The 20,726-nt window shown below is 48.2% G+C and overlaps 1 protein-coding gene across 1 annotated transcript in view; it reads right to left on the bottom strand.

The window, feature by feature from the left end:
• LOC148672420 (zona pellucida sperm-binding protein 3-like) overlaps positions 1 to 17,910 on the bottom strand; it is a 29,757-nt gene extending 11,847 nt beyond the window's left edge. The window contains exon 1 of the mRNA XM_088628155.1: positions 17,777 to 17,910. Within this exon, the coding sequence (XP_088484281.1) occupies positions 17,777 to 17,895 (119 nt within the window). The 5' untranslated portion in view covers positions 17,896 to 17,910. The remainder of the gene's footprint in view (positions 1 to 17,776) is intronic.
• Positions 17,911 to 20,726: the final 2,816 nt, after the last annotated feature.

Here is a 20,726-nt window from a genome sequence, read left to right as displayed (position 1 = left end):
CCAGAGCTGCGTACGAAGCAGTCGAAGATCTGCACACACAGATACACAGGCAGTGGGCGCGTCTGAAACTAGGATGCTGAAGAAAAAAGTTGGAATTGGGGGCAAAGGTTCCCCAAAGGCATGCCATTGGCACTCCTTATATTCCCTGCGGATGTCCCAAGCCGCCCACATCCCCAAGTGGGATGGCTGCCTCACCCCTGAAGGCCCAGCAGGTCTTCCCAAGGTGCAAAGCCAAGGAAGAAAGAGATGCCCCCCACTGCCCATACCCAGCATGCCCTGAAGCAGTGCAATGAAGAGGAGCACAGCTTTCCTGAGGGTTGCCTTTTTTTAGGGGGGGGGTTGGGGTCTGCTCTCCCAGGGGCATGGTCAGAGCTCAGGCTCAGCCATTTATACGGCACCCTTGGAGCAGCTGGGGTTAAGGGCCTTGTCTCATGGAGAACAAGCTGGGGTATGTGAAAAAGACAAATTCCTATTGCAAGAAATTGTATAGGGCCAATAAAGTGATCTTCTCTTATCTCTTTCTTAAAGTATCACTAAATCATTAAATTGACCAAATCAAATGATTGATCACAGTTGCATTGCACGAAATGCAACCAGTGGTTGGCTATATTTAAATTGTGGGGTGGACTGGGAGCAGTGCTGGAGATTCCTGTTCTCACTGTCCGGAAATCTAGAGCAATCCTGGGCTATCGGGGCTCCCCACAATACTAACAGCTTTGCCCCTGGAAAGGGCTATCTAATTGGTCCCTATCACTACCTTAAAGAGTCCAGGTACAACAAAATCTGACCAGCTGTTCCTTTTTAAAACCAGAAAATGTTCTGGGTTCTCGGGGGTTTCGATATGTCTTGACACCTGAAGAGCAGGGTGGTTACAGTGGCTCAAGCCCCTGCCCCTTTGCCCTCATTGGCCCAAGTGGCCTTTTTTTGCTTGTAGAAAAAAGTCCAACCAATTACATTTTTTTATTCGCCACTTGACAATTCTGCTTCTGTATTTAGTACGGGTCTCCGGTTTGGGAAAAAAAATGTTGGACCTAATTGATCTCATCCCAGCACAAGTGCCCGCCTCCTGTTCATTGTAAAAAACGGGGGGGGGAAGCAGCGATAAGCAACGTAGGAAAAGGTAATAGGTTTATTCCATGCTGAAAAGAGAAGAAAGAACGTTTCGACCGTGGAGTATTGTTCAGGCTTCTTCACGACCGAAACGTTGTGTTTTCTTTCTTCTCTTTTCAGCATGGAATAGACCTATTGTTCCTTTGCAGCCTACGCATGCTGACGCAGCTACCCACCTACTCAAGCAACGTAGGCTACTACACCTGTGGGAGTCGTGTTAAACATTTTTGAACGGTGAGAATATACACAGATTTTTCCAGAAGGACTGTAAAAACGTAACACACTAAGGGTGTCGTATTGAGCACTTTGTGTTTAAGAAGTAATATATTCATTCGCCTAGTCTACGTTTGCAAATTGACGAACTCGCCACGTTTATTGTCTGCATGGCTACTTCGCTAGCTAGATTTGAGATTTCCTTAAGAGAATTTAGTTAACTGAGTAGACAAGCCAGTCTTTTTGCATTTGATGTAAATAGCTAACATGCATATTCTTTGTTGTATATGTATATACAGTGCCTTGCGAAAGTATTCGGCCCCCTTGAACTTTTCAACCTTTTGCCACATTTCAGGCTTCAAACATAAAGATATAAATTTTTTATTTTATGTGAAGAATCACCAACAAGTGGGACACAATTGTGAAGTGGAACGAAATCTATTGGATTTTTGAAACTTTTTTAACTAATAAAAAAATGAAAAGTGGGGCGTGCAAAATTATTCGGCCCCCTTGCGTTAATACTTTGTAGAGCCACCTTTTGCTGCAATTACAGCTGCAAGTCGCTTGGGGTATGTCTCTATCAGTTTTGCACATCGAGAGACTGAAATTCTTGCCCATTCTTCCTTGCAAAACAGCTCGAGCTCAGTGAGGTTGGATGGAGAGCGTTTGTGAACAGCAGTACGTTTATTTGTGAACCATTCCTTTGTAGATTTTGCTGTATGTTTGGGATCATTGTCTTGTTGGAAGATAAATCTCCGTCCCAGTTTCAGGTCTTTTGCAGACTCCAACAGGTTTTCATCCAGAATGGTCCTGTATTTGGCTGCATCCATCTTCCCCTCAATTTTAACCATCTTCCCTGTCCCTGCTGAAGAAAAGCAGGCCCAAACCATGATGCTGCCACCACCATGTTTGACAGTGGGGATGGTGTGTTGAGGGTGATGAGCTGTGTTGCTTTTACGCCAAACATATCGTTTTGCATTGTGGCCAAAAAGTTCGATTTTGGTTTCATCTGACCAGAGCACCTTCTTCCACATGTTTGGGGTGTCTCCCAGGTGGCTTGTGGCAAACTTTAGACGAGACTTTTTATGGATATCTTTGAGAAATGGCTTTCTTCTTGCCACTCTTCCATAAAGGCCAGATTTGTGCAGTGTAAGACTGATTGTTGTCCTATGGACAGACTCTCCCACCTCAGCTGTAGTTCTCTGCAGTTCATCCAGAGTGATCATGGGCCTCTTGGCTGCATCTCTGATCAGTCTTCTCCTTGTCTGAGCTGAAAGTTTAGAGGGACGGCCAGGTCTTGGTAGATTTGCAGTGGTCCGATACTCCTTCCATTTCAAGATGATCGCTTGCACAGTGCTCCTTGGGATGTTTGAAGCTTGGGAAATCTTTTTGTATCCAAATCCGGCTTTAAACTTCTCCACAACAGTATTACTGACCTGCCTGGTGTGTTCCTTGGTCTTCATGATGCTCTCTGCGCTTTCAACAGAACCTTGAGACTATCACAGAGCAGGTGCATTTATACAGAGACTTGATTACACACAGGTGGATTCTATTTATCACCATCAGTCATTTAGGACAACATTGGATCATTCAGAGATCCTCGCTGAACTTCTGGAGTGAGTTTGCTGCACTGAAAGTAAAGGGGCCGAATAATTTTGCACGCCCCACTTTTCATTTTTTTATTAGTTAAAAAAGTTTCAAAAATCCAATAGATTTCGTTCCACTTCACAATTGTGTCCCACTTGTTGGTGATTCTTCACATAAAATAAAAAATTTATATCTTTATGTTTGAAGCCTGAAATGTGGCAAAAGGTTGAAAAGTTCAAGGGGGCCGAATACTTTCGCAAGGCACTGTATGGTTCAGTCACAGAAACAGGAGAGCATGCCTTCAGAAAAAAAAGAATAAGACGAAAAAGAGAACATTTAGGGAGGCAGCTGAAGGGAGCACATCGCTTCATAACTGGGTCACAACTAGCGGCAGACGGACAGGTAAATAATAGTCATCAAAAAAGTCATCATTTTATGTGCGCCTCAATAACAGAAGAGCCTTGCCTCACAAGAATGATTACATCGGTAAATGTTGTACGACTTCAAGTTTGGATGAATATCAAAACTGCCGCCTATTTACAAAACAATATACAGACAATATGCGTAGTAATTCCATGATCATTTTTGGATATCTCTGCCAAGTTTTGTTGACAACACGTCCAATAAATAATTCTACTGAAATTCAATGTATAGCTTAATGTGTAATTATAAAACTTGATGTTGATGTAAATAATAATGTTTAAACTTTTAGTAGTGTATATCGAGCAATTTTGAAGAGATATAGATGATGATTTCCAGCGGCTTCCTGAATATTTGTCCCACAATAGACACTTTTTGTGGAAAAAAAACTCTTTGATTTGACGTGCTATCGTGTGAAATCTTGCTCTTAAGACTGAAAGAGGTTGTGAATATTATAATGCCCCTGAAGCCACATCCACACTTCCTGTAGAATTAAAAATCACAGCAATACAAGCGGGCACTGACTTGTGTCCAGGAGACACATGTAACAAATCCTGCCCCGAAAAGTGCCCCTTCTCCCCTTTTGACCCACTGCCCACGAACAGGTCTCGGCACGGGAGAAGATGTTAAACTGGATTAAATAAACCAGTATTGTGCTGGTTGAGGTCGTTAAGAATCCAGTCGGACTGCAAACGTCCTAGAGACACACTGGCCCCCCTGGACCTGAAACTGGGGAATAACCAGTAAAACTGACCACCCGGTTGTTAAGGACTGAGCGGCCTTTCCGCCACCTGTAGTTCATACGGTGGCCACAAGGCGGAGCCGGAGCCCGTAGAAGAACTTGAAAACTTCCTTCGTTTTTAAGCCTATGAAACCAGAGCGAAAAGTAAATAAACAAAACAATTTATGACGCAAACGCAAGAGGAGTAGGAGTCACTCAGATAAAATCCGAGAGGAGTAATTACAGGTGCCAGAGGCTCTGGTATGCGTCCTCCTCATTGCTACTGGATTAGCGGAGGACGGTGTTCGTTTGTTAAAAGCATTTTTACCCCGAAGGTTTGTGATTTACGCAGGTTAAAGCCTTGCTTTTTAGGATAGGCGCACAAACCAGCCAGAAAACTCCTAATTCGAGTTAAGACTACCAGCAAACGTTGTCAGGGACTTTTCTGGGGGGGAGGGTGTGTGCGCGCACAACAAATGGCAGGTGTGCAGGCTGAAGTGCTTCTCTTACGACTTAAAAAAACGTCGCGCCTAACGGGAGGCGCCCGTCGAAGCCCTTTCTCTGTTCTCTGACTCCTAAGCCGCCTTCGCTATGGGAGTGTGCCTTTAGAAGCTCTGAATGAAAACGCGGGGAGGGAGAACGTGGAGGTCCGTCTGCTCGGGAACTTCAGTCACTGGCCCGGCCGCGCAGATGAGGCTAGACGTTCCCCGCTTCTCCAGCTCACTGCACGGCAGGGACGGGCGGCGCAGAGCAGCTCATTGTGAGCGTCTGCTGGGCACACTGGGCGCTCCGTTACCAGCAGGGCGGCGGGCCTGTGCGACGGCCTTCGCTCCCGTGCGCGGTCACAACTTTGGATGCGCACGTCACCTCGGCCGGCGCCCTGGACACCGGCGGTGCGAACGGAGTGGGCCTGCTGACTCTTCGCTTGGGGGCCCGGAGAGGTTGAGGGGCGGGTTCGGCGGAAGGCGGGCATGGGGTTCGGGATGGTTTGAATTTTTGAAATCGTTCTGCAGTTTGGTCGAGCAGTTCGATTAAGTCTTGGGAGGGTGGGAGGCAGTTTCACATACTTTCTCCCCGTTTCTCTCGCCAGCCCCCCCGCCTCTTTTCGTTCGGCCCTGCTTTCTACGTCTCTCTTTCACATGCTCGCCCCCGTCGTTTCCACCCTTCCTTTACGCTTTCAGTTATTCCCTCTCCCTCTCCCCTTTTCAGATTCGGCCCTTTCTCTGCGGGATAAAGCCTGTCCCGCTCTCTTTTCTTTGCCTGACATGTGAGCACCGCCCCCTTCCTTTCAGCGCGCCCGTCGCCCTGGCAACGGCAGTGCCGAACTCGGCCCTTCTCAGAACCGGAAAATTTTCAGAAAAACAGGCCGGCCCTCCCTCAATCGCCCTGCCTCCATGCCAACTATCGGCCCATAAGCCCTACCTTGCAAAAATCCTCTGCAGGTCCCTCAGCTCTAACTCTAACGAGGGGGTTCCCTTACTCTGGTCCAGAATAACTCTGGCACCTGTTGGTTTTCAGTGCGGCTGAGCTTACACCAGTCCTTCAGTGAACCCACAAGGCACTGGGCTGGAACGTTTACGAGTTTCAGGGTAGGAGATTCTAAGTTACTTAAGAAATGCACAGGCAACTTTTACATGCTTAAGAACTGAAAACGCTTAAAGGGTCCAAACTAAACCTATTGAGGGTTCCATGTATTAATTGGGCACTCGGGTGGAACAAAAAATCAGAGCCATGTCCGTCCTCAGGACCAGGATTGGGAACCCCTATACTAACCCACAGTATCTACTACAAACTATCTACAGATATGTTGATTCATACGAACAGCAGATATTCTCCTCCAACAAACCCATCAGAGCTGGTCATCTTCTGCTGTGCTGCACGACAGGACAGTTAGCGCTGAATAGAGGAGCAAAGTGTCTCTGGCTCATGGCACTGCAGGCATGCAGCAAGTCTGTGGGCAGGCAGCAAGTCCGTGGGGCAGGCAGCAACTCCATGGGGCAGGCAGCACGTCCTTTGGAGACAAGTATAGTCAGACTGCTGTACCCGCCAGCTAGACAGCACAACATCCCCCCCCCCTTGATCCTGGCAAGAAACAGCAGGTCGGGATCTTCCTCACCTTCGCAGGCTTCCTTATCTTCTGAGGTATTGCTGGAGGGTTGTCCTTTCGAGACCGACAGAACTTCTGGCCTGACGTCACAGCTGCGTGGGGACCTGGTCCACAGTTGGTGGCCAGGCTGGTACGACGACACCGCCCCACTCCCACTCAGTGCTCCCCCCTGCCGCCCTTGAGCATGAAACACTCCTTGGGCGGTCCACCCCGGTGTTTTCACCGTTCCGCTGTTTTGAGATTTGGCTGCGATGTTCAAAGACATTCTTTTTTCATTGACAGGTATATGTTTTGTAGTACTGTTGTGCTGTCATCCCTCCTTATCAGCGGCCCGCATTTCCTCAGTTCTGCCATCTGAAATCTGTGGCGGAACGCGCCACGGCCCAGCCCGACTGCGGGGGTGCGCGGAGTTCACAGCCGGCAGGCAATGAGGCCCCCTGATCTGGGCTGATGGTGGTTCAATCCGGTACCCAGCTGCTGCTGCTGTACCTTCCCCGGGGCAGGCCAGAGTGCCCCGCAGGACATGTCAGCTCGTGGCGGTCCTGACCCGTTCCTCTGCGCCCCGGCTGTTTCTCTTACCAGGCCTGAACGTTGGTTTGGGGTTTGCACATCCCTGCGGCTCAGGCATCAGGATCCCCAGTCACCCCAGGTGATCTTTCGTCAGGAAGTTGGGGCTCGTCGGTGTCTGGGTTTTAACGCTTCTCTGCAGAACAGAGACTCACCACTGTGCATCTGTGGGCTTGAAATATTCATGCAGCTGTTTGGCCGGGGCTTGGTCGTCCTCATAAGATGGTTTGATTTTTAAAACAAAAACACAGTCTTCCAGCGCTTGATCTTTGCCAAAAGGCAGAGAAACCTTTGATCCTGCCTGATCATTTATTATTATTATGTGTTTTATTCTATGTATTCTTTTTCCAATCCTGAATAGCTTGGCTCCCTTCATCCTCTTTTTTCTATTTCCCATACTTTTGTTATTTCTGCCTTTATCTCAGTGTAGACCTTAGCTGTTCTGGTTTATTCTGTCGTTATTATAATAATAATAATTGCTTACACTTATATAGTGCTTTTCTGGACACTCCACTCAAAGCGCTTTACAGGTAATGGGGACTCCCCTCCACCACCACCAATGTGCAGCCCCACCTGGATGATGCGACGGCAGCCATAGTGCGCCAGAACGCTCACCACACATCAGCTATCAGTGGGGAGGAGAGCAGAGTAATGTAGCCAATTCATAGAGGGGGATTATTAGGAGGCCATGATTGGTAAGGGCCAATGGGAAATTTGGCCAGGACGCTGGGGTTACACCCCTACTCTTTTCGAGAAAAGCCCAGGGTTATTGTGTGATGTGTACAGTACGTTTTTGGATGTATTTGTTCATTCACTTTCTTTTGCAGAGTTTTAGTGTATGTTGTGTGTCAAAGACACGGCCGTCCTTCAAATCAGGGATTGCTTCAGTATTGTTCTTTTCTGGCATCCCATGTCGCATCAGTTGCAATCGGTCCCTGGGGAGGTGACCTCCTGACCTCCTTTTCATGGACTTTCCATGAAGCACCTTCATTTAATACGCATCTTAAATACAATAAATTTAAATGGGACCCGTTAACTAAGGTGTTGATTTCCGTATTGAAAATGGATCCTTCTACTTGAACTAGGGTTTTAACACCCGATTGCTCAGCTGCTCTATGGATCACGCTTAAAATCAGGAGACAAATGAGGGGAAATGTCCCTCCAGGCATTTTGTTTGCCAACATCATTGAATGCCTGACATCCAGCATGATTTGGGCTTTTGTTTTTTCAGCTTTGTCCTGGTTTTTCTACGGTCACAGCAGGAACACAGTCCTCAAACATGGAGAGTTAATATTAATAAAGATAATAATATTAGACATTTAAACTCTGAAACTCTTTAGTTGCCTTGGTTAGTAGTCACCACTTCATGATACCTTGAGATATTTAAAGACGTTTAGACTAGAAGACCAGAGTTGTACGAAGGAGTTGGATCAGCTGTGTAATTTAAGCAGTTCGAGCCCGACCTTCGTTATTACCTGACTGCAACTGGTCACGGCTCTAATTGATGCGGATCATTCTGTGTGTCTGCAGTGCCGTCAGTGAGAGCTGCGTCTCTCCTCCAGTCAGTGCTCAGTCTGCTGTGATCTCTCAGTGCTGTCAGTGAGAGCTGCGTCTCTCCTCCAGTCAGTGCTCACTCTGCTGTGGTCTCTCAGTGCTGTCAGTGAGAGCTGTGTCTCCTCCAGTCAGTGCTCACTCTGCTGTGATCTCTCAGTGCTGTCAGTGAGAGCTGTGTCTCCTCCAGTCAGTGCTCACTCTGCTGTGATCTCTCAGTGCTGTCAGTGAGAGCTGCGTCTCGCCTCCAGTCAGTGCTCACTCTGCTGTGGTCTCAGTGCTGCACCATCCCACCAGTCGATATCACTGAGGCTCACAGAGTAAAAAGAGGCTGAACTCTGACAAGTACACATGATGGAGGAGGAAATATTTGTCTCTGTGATCTTCCCATTCCCAGTCCTGTGGCTCCAGTGGTAAACTGGATTGATTTTGGAATGGACTAATCCAAACTGAGTGTGCATGTACAGAAAAAAAAAAGATTTTCAAAAAGAAAACCGTGGCAGAAAATTAAAATCTTTCAACGTTTTTGGCTTTACTGACTGCATTCTGCGTCAGTACTGTGTCTGGAGTGCAATACAGGCAATAATTCCTGTGCATGTGTGTGCTTGACTGTGGGGGGGTAGCATTCTGCACTTCCCCAGTGCTCATATTTTCCCCTTTACTGGTAATGACTGGTGTCAAAGGTTGGAAGCAGATTTCACCTTTGATTTTCCTCAACTTGACCATGAGCTGGTAAAAGGTCATTAGTCTCTGCTTTACTCCACTGTTCGGATGTTATGACACATTTTCTCCCAAGGACTGAAGCCCCAGTTCAAAGGTGGGTTGACTGGCAAGCATGAAAGCCAGTGTACCCCTTGCCTCTAGCGGAGTGTGTGTCGGGGTCCTGGTGTGCTCTGCAGGTGCTGCCCGTGTCTTGTGCGTATTTGTGTGTTTGTCTACCTGGGATGTGTGCACAGCCGCACTGTGTGTGTTTCTGCACAGCGGTGGGTCCAGGAAAGACTAAACACAGCCTCACCGGTGCGTGTCAGTACTCCACACACGCACACACATTCCATATCAGGAGAACTGAGACCAGTTGGAATTTAACCCCTCCTTGTCTGGTCTCTGCCTGCATCTGCGTCTGAAACATTTCAGCACCTCTCTGCCTCTCTCGCCCTTCGCTCCTGTTTCTCTGTGTGTGTGTGTGTGTGTGTGCCTTTCTCTCTCTCCCTTTCCCCTCTTCATCTTCAGATGCAAAATTGACTTTAAGGGCAGGCCTGAGCAGTGCTCTCAAAGCTTTGACCATTCAGACAGCAAAGGACAAAAACACTGTGTTGCGGGGTGGCACAGTGGTGATCATTGCTTTCTCACCGTGCTAGGGCCCTGGGTTCAATGCTGGAGTTGGGGTACCATCTGTGTGGAGTTTGTATGTTCTCCCCATGTTCAGATTTGTTCTTCCCCTGGGGGCTCCAGTTTCCTCCCATAGTCCACAGACATGCTGGTAGGTTAATTCCCTTCTGGGAAAGTTGGCCCTGTATCCTGTCTGGGATGTATCCTGCCTTTAGCCCGTTGCTTGCCGGGATAGGCTCTGACTTCCCTACCCCCCTGTATTGGCTGAAGTGGCTGGAAAATGGATAAGTAAAAAAAATGTTCCGTCCAATAGCTCCCCATCTCCCTCCCCCCAGCCTCCTCTCTACCTTTCTCTTTTTTTCTTGCTCTTTCCTGGTGTTGTGCTGCCTCTGTGCCTCTCTGTCCCTGCAGGACAGGTCCTGTGGAGGGCGTGTCCGCCCCATTAGTGTCGCCTGCCACTCAATCACTTGCTCAGCAGGCAGCTGGACAATTAGCTGCAACGCTTGTGTCTAATCTTCCTCACCTGTCGGCAACGTGGGATCGTGTTACACAGGACACACACAGCGAGCGCGCACACGCGCACGCACACACCTCCCACACGCACTTTCGGAATGACAGATGCATGCACTTCTCGGCTGGCCACACCCCTGAGCGCGCTCCTGACATCCCTTAACCTTAGCCTCCATCTCCAATCCAATCCGGCCCCCAGCCCCGCGAGTTAAAAACGTTGAGAATATCCTGCAGAGGTTTCTTTCTAGCAGACGGGCAAATGACGAGTTTGCAGCTGGTTTAACGCGGCATACCACCCAGCAGAGGGGAGCTGGGGAGGAGGCCAGTGGCGCCACCTTGTGGACATGCCTGCTCAAGGCGGCGACGGCCCACCCACCCTCCTGGCGGCTTCACACATAGAAAGACGCACGCGGACTCAACAGCCAGAGCGTTGCTCCCGGCCTCAGGAGCGGCCAGCACACAGCCACAGGTGCACACTCTCCAGCACCTCATGCTCCTGCCACAGTGCTGGGGTTCCTTAAGACCTGCTTCCTCAAGGCCTCGCCGTCACGAGCTGGCATGGCTGCGCGAGGCACAGTTGTATGGCAAAGAGTGCGAGCGGGCGTTGGATTAACACCAACTCTGTTTTTACGGGGAACAGAGGTGCTGCTGGACTTCGGGCTTTCCAGGGGCAGTGAGCTTTCGGCCTTTGGATCCCCCCACCGGACTAAGAGTGCGCCAGGTCAGAGCTTTGTCCTGCATCGCACCCGTCTTGGGGCTGATCTGATCCTGCTCCTAGCTTGTAGCCTTGCTGGGCGCTGGCGGACCCCTGGTCGCCTGTGAAACGTTCACTGGGAGTCCGGAGCTCCAGTGTGGCTTTGAACTGGCGAGAAGGACTGGGGATATTGACGAGGCGTTACCGACGGTGCCAATCGAAGGCACAGTGCCCTGGCCATCGCTTCGGATTTCTGCCTGCCATCCCCAGCCCAAGAGGAGGTCTCTGCATCTTCCCGGGGGCTAATACACCAGCAGCTACAGGAAACTGCTTTCGTGGGGCTTTCTTTTTCCCTGAGTGCGCCTCTGTGTCAGTGTGCGGGAGCTCCTCCGCTCAGGGCTTCTCGGGCTCTGCTCCTGACGACCCCAGTGTTTGTTTCCATTACCACTGAACTCCCGGTGACTTCATCCCTTTGTTGAAACATTCGTTGAGCAAAGGGATTTGTGTAATCGGACCTCTGCCGTGACGTCAGGGTGACTGAAGGCTCAAGGCTGGGACTCACCTGCGAAGTTTCATACTCAGCCCAGAATCTCTAGAGCTGAGGAAGACGGCTGCTCTCGTCTCGTCTTCGGCACCTGGAGATTTCAGGCTAGGTTACTGACAGTTCTGATCGGTCCGATTCTAAGTTCAATAAAGGGCTCAGTGACGTATATTAGTTCAGAGCCTCATGACTGTGTGAAAAGACATCCTCCAGACACAGGAGCAGGACTGGAGAGCCCTGTTTGAGATCATGAAACAGAGATATCGTTCTGGATAAATTCTTTTTTTACAAACCCCTACCACCTTATTGCCTACAAATATTGTTTAAAAAAGTAGCAACACCGAGCCAGCAAGACTGCCATTGTGATGAAGGCTCTTTGAAAACGTGGCAGTGTGTGTTAAGGCCACGGTTTCACAGTGTTCCACTTCCAACTCCGATATCTGCGAGGTTTATTTTTCATTCTTCTTGAGCTGCTGAAATTCCTCGGCTTGTGAGCTTCACCTCGCTGGACAGACGTCACCACTCAGCCGCATACCTGGTTACGCTTTTGCTGTCAGAAATGTGGAACTCGGCCAGCACAGCACCCCCACCCTCCCCCTCCTCGAGCGAAAGTGGGTTTTGGCTGCGTGGTAGACCAACCTCGCGTGACGCGTGGGTTCCGCTTCGCTTGCACTGTGTCAGTTCCGGGCGGCCCAACCCCAGCCGGTTGTCCCGGGTAACGGGGAGACTGGACGGACCGGTCCTTCCTCCGATGTAGGGGGTCCCCGGCTTTTTGCAAGAAAGGAACAAGTTGTGTCTGGCGCCGGCCCGAAGTCAGACAAGCCCAGCCGCCAGCAGGAAAGCGGAAAGCTGTGACAACGGCGCGTCAGTTAGACATCGAATTAAAACATCATTTAATATGTAAAAAGACCAATAAAAAGTTTAAAATAACGACTGAAAATGAAAACATACTGAGTCTTCTGTCTGCGATACGTCAACAGTGCTTGTTGGTTCACATTCATAGATCGAATGTCCTAAAACCGGTCCGCTGACAACTTTGTCACTAACATTTGACCTACCTCAGATGTACTTTTTTATATATATTATGAGATTGTTTTAACACAATGACTAAAAGTTATTATTGAGATTTCTTGTAAATCTGTACCCCGGGTTTCCCAACAAGTGCCGAATGTTATTCCAACAAATGATGTTTTATGGTGTAGAAACGAAGTATGAAAACCTGCAGTACCATCAAACATTTGACACCGAGTTGTTTTTTTTCTTAACTGGTTCATGTGTGGAAGTGAGAAAACTAAAAACCGTTGTATTTTAGAAGAAATCTGCGCACAACAATACGCAAACCTTGGGCAACAGTTTTGAAATACCGAGACATTGTGCGATATCGGTCGCCTCAAAGTTTGTTTTGACTCTAGCGTTTTATTTTCACATGCCTTTCTTATATCCCCCAGAGAATACAATATATTTAGGTTCTTTTTCTGGGTTTTCTAAAAACTGTTATTTTAAATGGCTTCAGTGTCGTATTATAATAGGAAAAGTAAAATTAGCTTGAACGTTTTTTTTTCTGTTCAAGAATAAGAATTTAATCGCAATTGAATGAATTATAACGGTATTACCCTAAAACAAAATACTATTTCTAAGCAATTCTGGTTCGCGGTGCCAATTCAATAGAGACACTGGAAGTTAATCTAGAACAAAAAATATCAATTTATGTTATTGTCATCGACAAATCATTTCGCGTTCTGTCATACGAAACCGCTGTTCGTATGATAGCCTTTTATAAAAATGAAGGCTTAGATTTTTAAAATTTGATTGTATATCGATAAATTCGCACTGATTTTTCAGCTGTTTCGCTAGATTTTTAAGGCAGTTTTAAAATCTATAGATTTTTTTTTTTTTCAAATCAAAGGCCCGCCCTTGGGGAGCAGAGAAAGTCATAAGTCTCCGTTGCTCGGTAAAGTGCAGGTTCGGACAGTGAGGCGTGGACGCTGCCCTGGTCACAGCCGGACCCTGCAATCACTGAGACCCGTCTTGACTGTTTTTGTAGAGGATAGATACGTTGCACTTCTGTTTCGGTTAATTAAATAACTGGACGCCAATTAATTCAGCGATTGTGACGATGTTTCCCATCTAGCAAGCCGTTTCTGTGGCGGTTTGGGTTTCGTCAGTATAAGCCGCGCGTGACTTGTTATAAAACTACTTCGTTTTTTCCCCAAAATGTATTGGTGCGAGAGCTAAACGTGTGATCCACGTCTATCACGCGTCAGGTGGGAATGTCTTCCACAGGGAAAAAATAGGCAATCGCTGTGTCGTCACAAGACAGCAAACCCACGACCTTTCTTGTTGCGCAATTGCGTCGGCGTGATCTGTTTTCGAAGGAGACGTCACGCGTGGGCTCCGGGCTAAGACTTACTGTGGCCAGCTCTCTCCGACGGGTGCGTATACCAGTGGCGCTGTACTGATACTCGTTTGAGGAGGAAAAAACACTGTGTATATCAGCAGGATATCAAAAGACCAATTATCTATCTATACCTATAACCGTGACCCCCCTCCCTGCCCCTGGCTGGGGCGGTTGGGTGTGTACAGCTGTGGGAACGTGCGGGGCACTCCTGGCACTGTTTACCTTCGTGCAGGTAAGGAGTGCCTCCCGAGCCTCGCGCAGGCAAACACACCAGGTCTCCATAGCAACGCGCGTTGGCCTACTTCAGAGGGTTTGTTTTTTTCATTTTTAATTGCACAAGTTCAGAAAGACTCCAAGTGTGAGAAAGGACCAAGTCCAAGAGGAATACAGCTCACCAGACGTGCGAAACGGGATTTTAACGTCAAATTAACAGAGAGAGCACAAGTCAACACCATTGCCCCCATATTTCACTTCCTGTGGTGAAACTGCAGTGAGACACGTTTGTTGTGAAACATAGCACATCACATAGAAAGCATGGTACAAGAAGAGCAGTACTCTTTACTGTGTTTTCACTGTTCCTGACTACACTTTAATATTGTAACGCATACGGCCGACATAAGAGGTTGTGAGAGCCGGCTTACCAGCGCGGCGACATCACAGCCCTTCCCTGTGAAAAGCAGGGACCGCAGTCGCCAGGCTGAAGGGAGATCTCCCATCAGCTCAACTGGCTGGGCCCCTGTCAAGTGATGCCAGAGGCCCAGGTTTGAGTCCCCAGCGGTGGGGGACTGACCTGAAGAAACAGTGGTGAGGGTGCATACCCACCTGAATCTGAGAGCGCTACATTGGTGTCAGAGTGGGATGGGATAGCCCTTCACTGAGGATGGTGAATTAAGCAGGGGAGAGTGTAATGCATATGGCTGACATTACAGGTTGTGTGAGTCGGCTTAGCAGCGCGGTGATGTCACCGCCCTTCCCTGTGAAGAGCAGGAACTGCAGCTGCCGGGCCGAAAGGAGATTTCCCTTTAGCTCAACTGGCTGGGTCCCTGTCGAGTGACGCCGGAGGCCCGGGTTCGAGTCCCCAGTGGTGGGGGGCCAACTTGAGGTGACAGTGGCAAGGCCACGTGAACCCGAGAGCGCTACAAATATGACTTTACTCCAATTTTAGCTTGTTTCCCACCACAGTCCTACCTCAGAAAGCAATCTGGCCTGGTTTCAGGCCTCTGCTGTTAATTTTGTAGAGGAGCTCTGTCCTGGTCATATTCATAGCAGCTTCAGACCACTGGCATTGCATGTGGGAGGGTTTAGTCTGCAGTCTCACCATTTCTAGATTCAAATCACATGGCGTGCAATAAAGTTGGGCAGGCATAACACACAAATGTGCTCAGACACCTCTGCATACAGTAAGAGTACTGCTTTAGTCCTCCGTGGCTCCATGGCAGCTGGTTACAGAGACTGTGTGAAGCGTTTTTGACTCTGGCCTGAGGCTTGCGATGTGGTGCTGGCCAGGGGAGGGGAAGCAAGTTGTATGGTTTCCTGCTACGTGTTGTTTTTTTTTAGGGGGGGAGGGAGCAGTGAGTGAGGAGGACTCCCTTGATAAACATCAGTGCGGTCACTTTGCTTTGACATAAAGGGCTGAACAAACATGGCAGCCCGGACGACAGCAGAGGCAGGTGAGGGGCGAGCCCTGGCCTGTCCTCCCAGCTCTGTTTGCCTTCCTGTGGGCATTTTCTCAAGCAGCAGTCAGGAGCAAAGGGAACGCGGCCCACTCTTCTCCATCGCCAAGTCACGCTCCCGGGCCTAGGCCCTGTTTACCCCTTCTCTCTGTCACCATGGAAACCCCACAGGCCCAACTTCGCTGCCCAGGCCTGACTGCCTGTTGCTAAGAGACATGACTTTTTGTTCCCGAAAATCTCCCTAACCCCCCCCCCCCCACACCCAGATTTTCAATTGCTAGCCCACACACACAAGCCCATGTCCCAAAACTTTAAATTCTTCAGGGACACAGGGTTAAAATATAGACATTTTCAAGATTTCGACTTTTTTGTCAAACAGGAAAGCCAGACAATTTTAGTTCCAGGGTGACTGAAAAAAGATGTTTCTTTGATTCTGACAAAAACAATAAACACATGGACTGTTGACATCTGATCTCTGAAAATAATAATCTCTTTTTTGAAACTTTGAATGGAGCCCACTTCGAAATTCACCCCAAATGTCTAGCTTTGCAATAAGATATCACACCCCACATTACAGTTCCTGGAGCTGAAGTTAAAAAGTTCATTCCAATTGCTTGTTTTCTCACGATACAAAGAAAACAATCTTGTTGCTTTGAAGCTTTGATCAACAGAAATATACTTAGCAATTCCACCTCAGAGACGCCCAGAGTTCTTGAGTGCACTGATGCATCGCCCCCTCACCAAAAATCACTCCCTGCCACCTCACACATTACTCACTGATACATCATGCATTCAAAGTTAGCTGATCTTTTAAACAGCTGCATTGTGAACACTGCACACAGTGGAGCAATTACACTTATTTCCCATACACACAAGGAACCGTGGGGAACACCTTCCCGTGGACAACGACAGCGGATACCACCAGGGGGCGCCACTATGGTTCATTACAGCCACTGTGTCTATATAGCTCCGGTGTGTGGAAGAGCACATCACACAGCTATCTTAAACTCTTCCATATCATAAGAACATTAAAAAGGTTGCCAATGAAGCCCAACGTCATTTGATTTTAGTAGATAATTGATCTAAAGATCTCTTCATGCCAGATATCTCCCATCTCCCCACCCCCTTTGGATGGGACGTATCAGATATTGGCTCTGTGGCTGGAAGGTTGCTGGTTCGTATCCCGCAGCCGGCAGAGGAATCCTACTCCATTGGGCCCCTGAGCAAGGCCCTTAACCCCAGCTGCTCCAGGGGCGCCGTATAAATGGCTGAGCGTGTTCTCTAACCCCAAGCTTCTCTCCCTGTCTGTGTGTCTCATGGAGAGCAAGCTGGGGTATGCGAAAAGACAAATTCCTAAGGCAAGAAACTGTATATGGCCAATAAAGTGATCTTATCTTATATTAAACTGAAAAGAGGAGATACTGTATGTGATTCCAAGCCAAAAGACAGAGAAGCAAAGTCCCATGGGAAAGTTAAACCCAAGCTCCCCTTTGTGTCAGCGCCAAAGAGAAGGCCCCACATGATCGGTCGCAGAACCCCAAGTGTTTAATTTCTTTAAAGGTGACCCACACGACATGCTGGACCGGGGCTGTCCAGAACCAGAACCTGGGTTATCACCACCCGCTCTACAGATCCCCACAGCCCTGCTCAGAACAGTAGGAGTGTGGACCCAACGTCCTGGCTCCGTTCCACTCTGGACCTGTACAGTCTGACTCCCATGAATAGAAATGCATAATTGTTTACACGTATACAGCGCTTTTCTGGACACTCCAAAAAAAGCTCTTCACAGGAAATGGGGACTCCCCTCCACCACCCCCAGTGTGGAGCCCCACCTGGATGATGCAAAGGCAGCCAGAGGGCACCAGTACTCTCCCCATACACCCGCTCTCAGTGGGGAGGAGAACAGAGGCATTAATTCATTCGGTAAAGCAGTTTCTCTTCTCCCGGAACCGCTGTGTTGTGGGGGGCATCGTGGCTCCTGTCTCACACCAGCCAGTCGGGGTGCTTCTGCTCAGCGGTGGAGGATGTGGATCCTATCCTTCATGAAGCGCTGTGAGACCCTTCGGGTTGACAAGCGCTGTATAAAGGCAAATATTCTTATCTCCAAATGAAGACTAGGATGGGTTTACAATGTGCTTATTTTTTTCTCGCCTCCTCCGCCACGTAGTTTCGGGAGCTGCGGTTTTTGGCTAAGAAAGCGGTTTCCCCAAACCTGTCTCCGCTCTGTCTGCTGGTTTTGTTACGTGCGACGCTACCAATTGACCCTGCTTGCTTATTTGACAGTTAAAAGCCCCCCAAATCGTAAGCTGTTGCCCCTCGTTTCAAAGAATGTCCCATCTCAAACGAATCATTTACCATCTAGATTTCAGAGACGTTTCTCTTCGACCTGTTGATGAAGAGTTGGATCCTTTTTTCTGTCTGAACAGCTCTGAACGGCGACCGGAGCATGCCAGACAGATATATAGAGATGCCATGCCAGGTGGAAACAGCGATGTTGTGACGCTCCCAGGCCCACACGGAGCGTCGCCTCTTCCCCATCCGGCAGGAATCTTAGCTAAAAAAATGCCTGGCGTACATTAAGTTAGGAAACCCCCTTACTGAGGTATCGGGGTTGTGATACCAACTACAACCTCCGTTTCTCACGGAGCAGAGAAGGCAAATCGAAAAATGTCAACCTCAACAGGGAGAAAAAGAAAGTGCCATCGATAAGCCGCAAAACGTAAGAACTCGGCTTGAACAGAAACCACAGAAACCAGGAGACAAAGGGGTCTCCTTAAGACCAGGACTGGGAACCCGCAGGTTTTAAGGGATAAGGGGCTCGTGAAGGAGGAGGGGGGGAACCCGAAAAAAAATGTGAATCTTTGCGGTTCACAGGAGGGCAGGAAGAAGGCGAAAAAGCGGACGGGGGAAGGGGAAAGTTCCCCCTTCTCCTCCTCATCCCTCATCCCCCCGATTAGCCGCTCGTAGCCCCGCATTTCCATGAGAATGGGAGAGCGGTGAAAGGGTTAAGCCCGGTCGGGGAAGGGGGCTACCGCCGCCCGAATGAAGGGCTAATTTTCCGCCCGGCGGGGGAGCCAGGGGCGGCGGACAAAGGGCTCTGAGGGAGGCGTTGCGCGCGGGCAGGCTTTACTGCCCGCACCTGCGAGATCTATAGCGCGCGGACAATGGGGCTCCGCAACGGCCAATTAAAACCGACCAGCCGCCCCGCTTTCTCTCCCCGAGAGAAAAAAGACAACCACCACAAAAAAAAGTGAATTTAAAAAAGGGCGAGAGCGAAGTCATCTACACCCTCCCTTCCCTCCACCTCAACTCTTTTTTAAACTTTTTTTTCACAAAACGAGATCCAAACTTCACTGCTCCGGCGGCCGAAAAGACTCAGACGCACCAACTGGCTGAGATCATTCCGCGGTTTAAAAGAACAACCCCTGAGTTCAGCGTGCGTTTACAATCACTGCGTCCTTCAGGGCTGAGGAAGAGTCTTAGAATCTGACCCCTTTTCCCTCGGCATTTCAAATCGTCCTGCAGTTTTTGCTCAAATGTGCCAATTTGTTTCCTTCTCAGTCTAATAGTTACAGGCATGTGCACAGTCAACAAAGGCATTTTCACAGACCCGTATTTAATCCAAAACATCAATATTGATGCAGTCTATCAGGAGTAATGACTACATACTATTAACGTGTATGGAACTACGTACTATATGCAATATACAGTTTTAAACTACATCCTATAAGTAGTTATACTCTGTGCCTGACAATTACTAATTCTACAGAAATCGTAAATAGTGTTTTTCAAATATTTACAAGAGTTACATCACGGCCGCATTAATGAGTTAGTTTAACAAACAGCCCTTACTAGTATTCAAGTCATGTAAAAGTGTTGAAATATTTGGACTTTGCATACAGGCTGTTAGAGAAAGAGGAACCCTCTCCTTCTCCAGCCGGAAAAAAAGTAAAAATACAGCAGGACGCCAATTATCATACCACTGAAAATATATATATATAATTAACCTTATTACACAGTCTAATGCGAGTCAAAGGGACGTCCTTCAAAGCCCCTATCAACTGGGTATTTTCGGTTAAGCGGACTTTCTGAACCTGACAGAATCTGAGCAGGATATCACCGCATTATTACTTGAAAGGTAAACGTTACCAACAACCAAGTCTATAACGGGTCTACTACGGCTCTGCTATTTACGGGTTTTGTGATCTCCCCGGCCCTGATGCGCTTTGAAATGTAAAGCAAACAAGCCAAAAGTCGCAAATACGTTTCTCCATGTCTCGTAGGCTGAAGCTGGGCTCTCGTACTCTTTCACCTAAGGGCCTGGTTATAATGTCTCCTGGTTTCTGTGACACCTGAGATTCCACCTTTTCTCTTGCTGGATATAGTATTTCTAAATTGGTTCCGGGGAGTTTAAGTAACAGAACCCGTTGGAGTAACATTTACAAAATCGTACACACATCAGTAAAAATGCAGGTTAGTTCCTAAATTGACCCAGTTTCAAGTTTGGCCGAGTACGAAAAACTTCGGTTCCACCAAAACGTCTAATGTTAAGAAGCCCGCATGGAGTTGGGAAATCGGGTTTCTGAAAGACCTCGGAGACGTCTTACGATTTAAATTGTAATGGCCGAATTAAAACCACCGGTGACTTAGCGATGGTACTGTGTCTCGTCACACGGGGCGAAAACAAGTACTTGACCCCACAAAACTGTTAAGCAGCTGTTTGTCATTCTGAGCCCAGTCGTCGACAGTAATTTTATAGCTTCACGTAAGGAGAAATCTTAAAAATTAAAATGTTTATGATGCCTGTAGGAGCGTAAGCCTTCGCTTCTACAGACCCGTTGAAACGACCTACGTAACTACGCCGCCTCCTACCTTACTCGTTTCCGGTTCTGAAGTTTCACTTGCACACACAGTCCATTGACCAAAGTGGCACAACGAGAAAACAGTAGTCATACAGGGCTACTGGTGTGTTTCAAAGTAGGTAGACGTCTGGCAAAGTAACTTTCAGCTCAGGCTGCTGCACGCTGCCTTTGGCCCTGTCCAAACACTAGGTCGCGCTAATATCCGAGCGATAAGAACCCCCTCAGTTCGAGCTGCAATGTACTTTTCCAAGAAGAAAAGCTATAGGCTGTGTAAAGACGGATTTTCTGTTTGAGAAGCTGTTTACACCCGCATTTTACACGTCTAGAGCAAAGGCGTAAACAGCGATTTTGAAACAGGGGGCTCTTTCGAGAAAAGGGTATGTTGGGGGTTCTCGCTTATTAATAAATTCACCTTTTAGTGTTTAAATTGCAGCTGCCCTTTG

The sequence above is a fragment of the Lepisosteus platostomus genome, chromosome 4 (assembly GCF_059453375.1).
Source record: "Lepisosteus platostomus isolate fLepPlt1 chromosome 4, fLepPlt1.hap1, whole genome shotgun sequence".
Taxonomy (NCBI): domain Eukaryota; kingdom Metazoa; phylum Chordata; class Actinopteri; order Semionotiformes; family Lepisosteidae; genus Lepisosteus; species Lepisosteus platostomus.
Note: the sequence above shows the minus strand (reverse complement) of the source record. Positions and strands in the feature narration are given on the sequence as shown.